The sequence below is a fragment of the Syngnathus leptorhynchus genome, chromosome 11, assembly GCF_054491065.1.
Source record: "Syngnathus leptorhynchus isolate UIUO chromosome 11, UIUO_Slep, whole genome shotgun sequence".
Taxonomy (NCBI): Eukaryota; Metazoa; Chordata; class Actinopteri; order Syngnathiformes; family Syngnathidae; genus Syngnathus; species Syngnathus leptorhynchus.
This window is the reverse complement of record NC_141205.1, coordinates 7,015,157-7,024,748: the sequence shown is the minus strand read 5'-3', so window position 1 is coordinate 7,024,748 and position 9,592 is coordinate 7,015,157. Positions and strand designations below refer to the sequence as shown.

Below are 9,592 nucleotides of genomic sequence, written 5' to 3'. Positions count from 1 at the left end.
GCGCCACCATGCGCAAAGATTTGGAATTACATAAAGGACATCACATCATTCAATTCAAGTGCGTGTTTGACGGTGACGAGAAATATTGGTCATGAATACGTCCTGTGCGTTATTAAACGATTAGACGGGATTTTGTTGTCACAAATGATGAGTTGACATTGAATCAGAAGGTGATCAACTGAGCAGCTGTCAAGTTCAAACCGTGTCGCTCAGGTCTCGCTGCCAGGCCAGGAGATACCTCCGATCCGAAGACACATGGTTCGGTCCATTTACTTGCATAACAAGTTGTTTCGTTCCCCCCTTGACTTTCACTTTGAAGCTCCATTAACTTGACACGGTGTGTGACGTATTTCAGATAGTTGCTGTTAGTGTATATGAGTGGCGGACGTGGATGCGTGGTACGGTTGCCAGGGTAACCTAAAACAGTGGGAGCATGCACGGGTGTTGTGGTTACTGTCTGAGGAAGGAGCCCCAGTGGATCAAGGATTAGATTAGATTGATTGATAGACGGATCGATAGATCTGATTCCAAATCAGATGTTGGCTCATAATGGTCATCATTATCTTCACATTTTGTTTCAGACATGGCACCAGTCGAGGTACGTTGTAGCTATCCATCTACCAAGCTGGAAAAGATGAGAGCAGCTAAAGCCCTCGTCGAGAAAGCAGTCAAGGTCATTACAAAAACAATATAATTGAATCCACAGCAAACTTTGCTCACTAACACTAACCAGCCCTTTGTGCACTTCCTTCATTGCTGTTGGTTTTTAGGCGCAGAAAGTGTTTTCAGTGCAGGGACACTATCCTGTGATTCGTGCCAGTTTACGGGCCAGAGGGTGGGTGGAACGTTATTTGTCCAACGTAGGCTATGATTCGCCTCGCCGCCAGAGCTATAAGGATGAAGATGACGGCAGCATTGGAGCAGAAAATAATGGTGAAATGAAAGGCTCAAATGTCCAATGGTGGTTGATTGACTGATTTCACGGGTCAATACAAGCAAACCCGAACTAGCCATTTTTCTATCCAATGCAGGGTTTTATTTAGTACATTTTACACAGAATTCTTTTTCCTATTCTATTTTTCAGAGAGAAGGGATGGCGGTGATCAAGACGACCTTAACAAAATGTATGAGTTTATGGTAAGAACACGTTGACATAGAACGCAGGTTTCATTTTGGTCAAGGCTCTCGTTTCTTTCATGCACGTCCAAAATATTTTTCATTCTATCTTTGTTTGCAGTCTCGCCTTGTTCGAAATGAAAGGATTTCTTTCTACTGGAGCTCCTGTTACGACGCCAGCCGCTATCGCTCCTTTGGACGGGATCAAATGACCAACCACTATGCCAACACTCAAACCTTTACCACCAAGGTCTCCCATTTAATGATTCAAACATACACTTAAAGACGTTCGACATATGACTTTTTTTGTAGAGTGCCAGTGACGGTATTTTGTTTTGCTTTTTGAGGTGGGCCTCTGTGTGAACCTGCGTAACCTAAAATGGTATGACACCGAAGACCCGGACGCCTTCTTTCCGAGATGTTACAGGCTTGGGGCTGAGGAAGAAAGGGATGCATTCATTGGTCTGCTTGACACTGCAGCCATTTTGTCCTGCACAACCAGACTTCACTTTTATCCCAACGTGTATTCCCTTGTGCTCTCCCCAAAAAGACGACTTTAGAAGGACAGCGTGCAGCAGTCTGCTGAAGCACGTGGTGGAGATGAGCACGACGACAAAAGGGCTGACGCAAAACGAGGATAAAACCATCATCGGGCCAGGTAGAGTGGGAGGCTGAGTGCAAAATTTGACACGGAGAAGGTGGCAAATATTTGTTATCCCCACTGTCAGTGCAGGAGTGATCGATACAGCCTTGCAGAGGTGTCAGGAGTATCTGAGTGTCGTAGAGCACAGCGACATTGACGTAATTGTGAAACCTCCGCCTTGCGTGGAGGAAAATCTATGGAATCGCTTTCTACAAAACTACTACTTGGTTGTGCAGTGAGTGCATTTTAAAACTGATTTATGGGTCAGGCACAGCTCTTGTGTTCAATCTTGTTAGTCATATCATGTTTGTATCAATCTGATTCCAATAATGATCATTTGCGTCTAGTGAAGGAGCATTGATCAGAAGTAGTGCTGATTTTGTGGAACGCTGCCAAGCCATGTTGGTCCGAATGAAGGAAGTCTGTCCTCAGACGGACATTGATGGAGTCAATAACATCTGGATTATAAAACCAGGTGCAATGTCCAGAGGAAGAGGTTAATAGTTTTAATAGTTAATAGATATTAATAGTTTTAATGCATTGTTTATTTATTTATTGCCTTATCAATTCATTTATTTATTTGTTTTTCATTTTTATTTACTCAAGGTCATGCATGGCCATCTAATCCAATTTAATAATCTTTAGTTTTTATGGCACATCTAGGCATTGTCTGCATGAATCGCTTGGATGAGATTTTAGCGTTGGTCGAGTCAGACAGAGCATTGGTGAAAGATAGCAAGTGGGTGGTTCAGAAGTACCTGGAACATCCTCTCTTGGTTAATGGAACCAAGTTTGATCTACGTCAGTGGTTTCTCGTCACTGACTGGAACCCCCTGACTGTGTGGTTCTACAAGGAGTGCTACCTGAGGTTCTCCACTCAGCCATACTCGACAAAAAAACTTGATAGGTCAGCCAAGAAACGTCGATGTGTGAATTTGGTCAATTTTACATTTTTCTTGGGGGGGGGGATCTATATATCGATACTATTCGAATTTCTCTTCCTTAATTTTTTTTATAAATGGCATTACATGTATGTTGAGAGGCATCAGAGCTGCTCTAAAAGTGTTTAACGACCAAAGTAATAGGACAAAAACTCACCATCATTGTCTCATCAGCTCGGTCCATTTGTGCAACAACGCCATCCAGAAGAACTTCAAGCCATCGAATGAGCGCCATCCAAGCGTGCCCATGGACAACATGTGGTCCAGCACCGACTTTGAGGAATTTCTGGAGAAGCAGGGCCGTGGGGAACAGTGGGACACAGTGGTGGTCCCGGGTATGCAGCAGGCTGTGGTCCACGTCTTACAGACGGCACAGGACCTGGTGGAGCACCGCAAAGCTACCTTTGAGTTATACGGCGCTGATTTCATGTTGGGGAATGATCTGAGGCCTTGGCTCCTTGAAGTCAACACCAATCCCACCATGGCCTGCACCAGCATCGTCACAGCTCGCCTATGCCCCGCCGTGCAGTTGGACACTCTGAAGGTGGTGCTGGACAGACGGAACAACCCCAACGCCTCTACAGGAGGCTTTCAGTTGATCTACAAACAGGTGAGTTATCGGGAAAGATATTTGTAAATATTTTGGTCACTAAGCACACCTTGTGCATTTCTTTGTGTTTTGAATTCTCACCCCGTCAGCCTGCAGTAGAACCCCCGAAGTTTTGTGGAGTGAGCCTACTAGTGGAAGGAAACCACATCAAGAAACCTAAATCTACAAAGCGCAGATCAAGGCCTAGTTCTACTAGGTCACGCTTGACCCAGTCTTCCAAGGGCAGTAAAATTATGAGTAAAGAGCAAGTGAAGTCATGCGAGACGGCACAAGAGAAGAAGTCTTGCCCTGTGAAAAAGAAGAAACCTTCTCCAAGAAAAGAACATCAGGAAAGAGAAGCGGTCCACAGTGCCAAATTGGTTTCAGAACATGCGGTGGGGGACCACCCTGAAGCCGAAAGGAGATCTCAACGTTTGAGTCGGAATCATGGCAGCAGAGGAACCCCACTTGCCCAACGCAGCACCCGCCCTTGCAGTGTTTCACCTGTATGTAAATCTCCAATTAAACCAAATCTGCGGAGGTCCTTCCTTCCTGGGAACTTTCCGAGCCTTGTCACCCGTCCCCAAATGTGCAACTTCTTTAAGTGCAGATCAGCTCCCCGTCCTGTGGCAAAACAAATATGCTAATAAAATGTCAGTGAACTGGACTACAGTGGATGGCGTTGAAAAGAACCTGTTTCTAGGTCATAAAGGGCATTTTGATTTTTTTTATTAAAAAAGAGAAACATTGTCAATGAAAGAAGTAACAATATATTTTAAAAAAAATGTTTTGACATCTTTGAAGCCATTGAGGAAAATGTAACTGCATGACGTATTCGATACAAACAAATTGTAAGTTCTATCCACGAGGGGACGCTACATTCACAGAAAAACTTGGACCCAGGACACGTACCGTTCACTGACAGTACACAAGTCTGCAGAGTAACCTCGCGAATAGTTACAAAGTTGTTGTCATGCAACTGGGTAGAAAATGTACCTAAAATAAAATGTAATAAAAACTCATACAGTAATTCCTGGCATGCAATCAAAATAAAATCTAAAACGAACTAAAAAATAAATAAATTGCAGACACTGCTGGATCTAAGTAAGCCTCTGTTGGCATGGCAGCAATCAAACATCAAATGATCATTATAATCAAATTATGCACAATTTTAATTCAAAGGATGTTCCGTGCCAGAGCAAAAGAAAGCGACCTCTGTGTACTCAGCTAATTTGCCAAGTTAGGACTGAGCATAGTAGTTCAGTGCACTAGTAGAAGAGCTAGGGCACCTCTACTAGTGCCCTAGCCATTTAACTAGTACCCTGATTGCCATTCCAGGGCGTTTCTGTCAAATGAAGACACGAGGCCGTTGCTGCAGTTTCGACGCAATGTGTTCTCTTGCACTTCTATTAGTGGCCACAGACGATTTATCAGAAAGCGATCCAGGCTGTGAAACACACGGTTACATAAGCGTCCCTCCGTAACATGAACGTGCTGGGCCTGCTGCATCAGCCGCACCAGAATTGCGTCACTATCTGCCGCTCTTACAACATTGAGTCAGAATCATTTTCCACAGGAAAAAAAAATACTTTATTAATACACTTAAGTATATCAACATTTATAGACAAAATATGTACAAACAGCAATCGTCTTTCACGTAGGTCCCAAAATATAAAATCTCAAGTACCTCTCTCTATTAGAAAACTAGTCATCTGGTAAAACGTTTACATTCACTTCTTCTTCCCCTCACCGCCACGTTCTGGGATTCATATGCGTTACGGAGCATAAACATCTGAGACTTCTCAGCTTTTCACAAGTAAAAAGGCAACAGCAAGAACAAACGCCAGGTTTGACTTGAGCAGAAACAGATGTCGAGTATGCAGACAAGGTCCAGCACTGCGCTACAATATGTACACACTCTTTTGAGTACGCCACACTCTCACTCCTTATGACGACGAGAGTGCGCGAACATGTATCAAAAATAGAAATGTACAAGAAGTCTATCCACAATAATTACATGAAAATCCACAGCGAGTGTGAATGAATGACTTTTGCATTCAGCACGGTCATCACGGTAGTAAGCGGTAATGATGGCGACGGTGGTGGTGACGGACGATAGAAAACTTTGGGTGAAATCTTAACATTTGGTGCCACGGTTTTTGTGTACAAAAAAAAAAAGGCATGTCTCTACCACAAAAGCTCCAAGTGAAATGCGCCAGTGTTGTCAGCGTACAGCAGCATCTGAAACGTCTTTCTTTACATTCAACCAAGTGTGTGTGCATGTGTGTGTGTTGGGCGGGTCCATTTGCACTTGACATTCAACCAATTTCTTTGTCCGCACGTGGACGATTTCGCCAGCCCTCTTCTCGTCTTGTTTGCGACATGAATTCCAGGATGAGAAACAAAGTAGCGAAATGACTTGATGGACTACAGGACGGCTCAGTCATGTTCTCCTTCCTAATGTATCAACTCAGCGGCCATGTTTTCTCAGTCTTTGGTTTCCAGGTTGAGGGGGGGGACCTGCTTTAGTGCCTGGAGGAGAGCTGGGGAGTCCATGGGGGTCTGAGACATGGCTGGAGCTGGAGAACCTCCCCTTGGAGACATGACCATCTGTGGTGGTCTCTCGCTGGGGACGGCGGTGGCGGAGCCACCCATGCCGGGATACAGCATGGGCATGGCGCCCGGGTACCAGCACTTCTCCAGCATAGGCAGGTAGGTGGCAGCAGAAGGGGGGATGAGGTAGAAGGGCATGCAGAGGGGATGCGGTGGGGCCGGATGGTTGGGGGACACGCTCATGTAGCTGCCGTAACCGCTGGAGGAGGACGAAGCTGACGATTCGCCGCCCGACAGCATCTCATCCTCGGATGACTCCGCCCGGGCTCGTTTGTGCCTCGGCTCGTTGTCTTCCCGCTTGACGTCGGGGCCCCGCCTCTCGGCCGCGCTCCGCTTCATCAACTTGCCCTCCTGGCTGTAGTAATCGGGATGCCTCTGCGGGGCGCCGCACTCGTTCTTCTCCAGTTCCCCTCCGTAGCCGCTGTCTGTATCAGTGTCACTGCCGCTCTGCTCGCCGCTGGGAGGAGCGTGCGCACGCTGGATGACCGGCACCCTCCCGTAGCCCTCGCTAGGCTTAGCCGGTAAACTGGCAGGTGCCTCCTTATGGATTTGGTGTTGGCTGTATGTGGGCGTTTCCTCGGGCGGAGGGCTGAGGGGTGAGCGCGATCGCCTTGGACTTTGGAGCACGTCAGCGGCTAACTTGTGAAGGTGATTGATGACGTGCGACGGCGCAAAGTCACCGTCGCTCTCACGACCGGCCAGATACTGAAAAATCTCCTTGGCGCACATGTGGAAACCGGAGCGGAACATCTCCTCTGACTTCTCTTGGTTGACAATAGGTTGCTCTATAAACACAGCAAGAAGACATTTTTGTTAGACATACTGATGCACATTTCAAACAGTGGTGAAGTTTAGTACCAAATGCACTACATGGATTCTCTGCCATGCGGCAAAAAAATAAAATAAAATATATATATATATATATATATATATATATATATATATATATATATATATATATATATATATATATATATATATATCTCTCTCTCTCTCTCTCTCTCTCTCTCTCTCTCTCTCTCTCTCTCTCTCTCTCACTGGACTAAATGTTCAAACTGTACCATGTTATGATAGCTCAAACCTTTAATCCAGTATTTAAGCACAGTTAGAAACAATTTATATTTAGTTCATTTATTTAACGTTAACTTTAATTTAATCGTTAAGTCAAATGTCATCTTTTATAAACTATATATGACCAAAATATCACACAAGCACCACAGAATCAATTTTGGTAAATGTCACCTAATTGTGTGTGCATCCTGTGATAGGAAAATGAGGTGGCACTCTAAAGTTTTTTTTACAAATGTGGTTGATTTTAATAAACATCGACAAAAGACGGTTTTAATTTGATGTTTTATAAACTGGTTCCCAAAAAAGTTAAAAATGACTTGGCCAAATGTTAAAAAAAAATCACTTGTAGTAGTCTGGAATTAGGGATTTCGGTGTCACACCCATGCCAATATTTAAGCACTGGCCCACAGGCCATAGTTTGGACACATATGCCACTGCTGGAGCTTTTCACACTTTTTACTCACCAATGAAAACATTACTAAACATTTCTGTACATTTACTGGCAACTTAAAATTAGGATTTGGCTTCATTTAACATTCTCGCCACACAGCTTCATTTCCATTGTAGGTATTTTATTATTCTTTAAATTCCTTTATCAGTTGCTCTTAAAATACTGTTATGTGGATAAAGATGAAGACAAACGCAGCTTACTTACCGATATGCATGCCACCCTGCAGAGCAAGGATCTTCTGCTGCTGCTGCTCCAAAAGCGTGCTGAGCGTCTTCACATGCTTGAGTGTGAGCTCCAAAACTACGGCCTTCTCCAAATGGCCCAAAGTCTGCAGACACCATCATTTCACATTAGATATCATGCATTCATCTCCATGAAATCGTGTGGAGTTGAAATAGAAGGCCTATTCTCCGTTGTGCCTAATGTAAGCAGACACGCTGCGCAGCCATGTAATGGCAATGCCGGCCCACTAGATGGCGTTTTAACAGAATCAATAATTTTACTAAGAGAGGCATGATAAAAATGTAAACTTACCGTAAGTTTTAGATGCTCCGGTAACAAATCTTTCAGCTGAGCAATGCATTCGTTTATCCGATCACGTCTTTTCTTCTCAATGAGTCTATGAGGCAGCTTGTAGGTCTCCTAGGAGAAAACGTCACAAAGTAAGCGGCTTGTTCAGTCCCCCCCCCCTCGCACCACCCGAAGATTCATGAGCAGTTATGTCATAGTATGAATTAGGTCAAGCTTTTATTGCACTACAGTACACGACTGCTGCCAGACCGGTTTCTACCACGCCCTTAAAAGTAACACTATATTATTCTTGTGGCACTATTGTTTTCCAATAATGATAATAATTAAACAAAATACCTTGCTGTCCTCTCCTCTTTTCATTCCTCGCCTGGGTTTATACGCGTACATAGGGAAATCCATGCTGCAGAAAAGAAAAATATATATTTGTCAAAATTTGCATTCAAGTTACATGGCAGTTCTTTTTTTTTTTTTTTCCTTTTTTTTTGTAAACTCACCCGTGCATGTCTGCTAGATCAGCCTTGGCCAGAGGAGGAGGTTGCGCGCTTGGGATTCGCTCCATTTTCGTGACGCTTTTTTCCCCACTTACAAATGCACTGCAGCCAATTTGAAATGGGAAAAAAAAAAAGTTACGCAGTAAGTTTGTCTCCCGCCCCCCAAAAAAATCCTAAAAATCCTGTCAATTATGTCATTCAACGCTGATGATATTTTTGTCCCCCTTCTGCGTTGAGAGCCGTCTCGGCGGGTTTTGCACGCCGTGTGGGGAGCAAGGAGTTGTGGCAAAGGGATCCACGAGAGAAATAAACTCTGTCCGCTTGTCCGCTCAGCCTGACCCAGCTCTGTCACATGAGGCTCACGTGTCAAGCGGCGCTGTCTTCTCGGCGCAAACCCCGCCCCAATCGCCCCGGACAAGGCGCCTGAGTGGGCAGAGGTTTTGACGTCAGGGGAATGGGCGGAGCTAAGCCGATCCCGTGTACCACCATGCTGAAGTGTATGGAAACAAGGCAGGGTGAACCACGGCGAATGAAACGTGCAAGCATCTGGCGAGCTTGCTTGTCCACCTTTTGTGATCGATTTGGATACAAATACGTGCAAACTTTAGCCACATAAACACATATAAGTTCTCAGTTCTTTTTTTTTTTTTTTATAACAAAAGGTTGACAAAACTAATACCCTTTAAAGTCCCAGTTCCTCTTTCTCCATAAATGCATCATCATGAGATCATTTTATCCTCATTCTCAAATGGAAGCTCTTTCAACTCCCGTGCAGACACGTGCACCCGTGCGTGGACCGGTGCGTTTGTGTTGTTATGAGGCGGTGCGTGCAGCCTGTCACGTTGGTCTCCTCATGGTGCACACAGAGCCTGCTGAACCGGCTGAGCACATTCAGCACACGGCGGCACCTGCCTTCAGGCATCAGGGCATCATTCATCCGTACCCAACACCCCCTCTCTCAAATAAATAACAGGTGACCATCATGATCCTGCATGTGCACACACAAGAAAAGGTCGCTCATAAGAGTGACACTAAATTGCTGTCACGTTTTAGCACAGCCACTATGCACTGCTGCGAGAACAAGAAAAATAAAATAAACGTGCACAATCGGTGTATAGGTAATACAAACGTTGCATGAAATAATGA

General features: G+C 44.7%; 2 protein-coding genes across 3 annotated transcripts; one reads left to right on the top strand and one right to left on the bottom strand.

Annotated features, from left to right (window-relative positions):
• Positions 1–365: 365 nt before the first annotated feature.
• LOC147049164 (tubulin monoglycylase TTLL3-like) lies at positions 366–4,361 on the top strand. Of its 2 annotated transcripts, XM_085923314.1 has the most exons (11): positions 366–673; positions 771–933; positions 1,085–1,137; positions 1,238–1,366; positions 1,464–1,578; positions 1,667–1,774; positions 1,850–1,994; positions 2,107–2,255; positions 2,423–2,666; positions 2,875–3,310; positions 3,400–4,361. In XM_085923314.1, exons 1-11 carry the CDS (start codon positions 584–586, stop codon positions 3,934–3,936), a joined length of 2,169 nt encoding a protein of 722 aa, XP_085779440.1. In that variant the 5' UTR covers positions 366–583; the 3' UTR covers positions 3,937–4,361. The 2 variants fall into 2 exon arrangements, with proteins under 2 accessions (XP_085779440.1, XP_085779441.1); XM_085923315.1 differs by lacking the exons at positions 2,107–2,255; positions 2,423–2,666.
• A 475-nt stretch (positions 4,362–4,836) lies between these two features.
• Positions 4,837–8,803, bottom strand: LOC147049163 (class E basic helix-loop-helix protein 40-like). The gene is made up of 5 exons (XM_085923316.1): positions 8,450–8,803; positions 8,292–8,355; positions 7,959–8,066; positions 7,629–7,752; positions 4,837–6,687 (listed from the first exon to the last, which is right to left on the bottom strand). Exons 1-5 carry the CDS (start codon positions 8,512–8,514, stop codon positions 5,777–5,779), a joined length of 1,272 nt encoding a protein of 423 aa, XP_085779442.1. The 5' UTR covers positions 8,515–8,803; the 3' UTR covers positions 4,837–5,776.
• Between the last annotated feature and the right edge of the window lie 789 nt (positions 8,804–9,592).

Bases quoted from the DNA above. Each gene is read 5' to 3' on its own strand.
- LOC147049164 (XM_085923314.1), top strand. From the start codon at position 584: ATGGCACCAGTCGAGGTACGTTGTAGCTATCCATCTACCAAGCTGGAA. The intron at 2,667-2,874 runs GTCAGCCAAGAA...TTGTCTCATCAG, and splicing joins TCGACAAAAAAACTTGATAG to CTCGGTCCATTTGTGCAACA. The intron at 3,311-3,399 runs GTGAGTTATCGG...TCACCCCGTCAG, and splicing joins TTCAGTTGATCTACAAACAG to CCTGCAGTAGAACCCCCGAA.
- LOC147049163 (XM_085923316.1), bottom strand. From the start codon at position 8,514: ATGGAGCGAATCCCAAGCGCGCAACCTCCTCCTCTGGCCAAGGCTGAT. The intron at 8,067-8,291 runs GTATTTTGTTTA...GTTTTCTCCTAG, and splicing joins AAAGAGGAGAGGACAGCAAG to GAGACCTACAAGCTGCCTCA. The intron at 7,753-7,958 runs GTAAGTTTACAT...TGGTGTCTGCAG, and splicing joins CGGAGCATCTAAAACTTACG to ACTTTGGGCCATTTGGAGAA.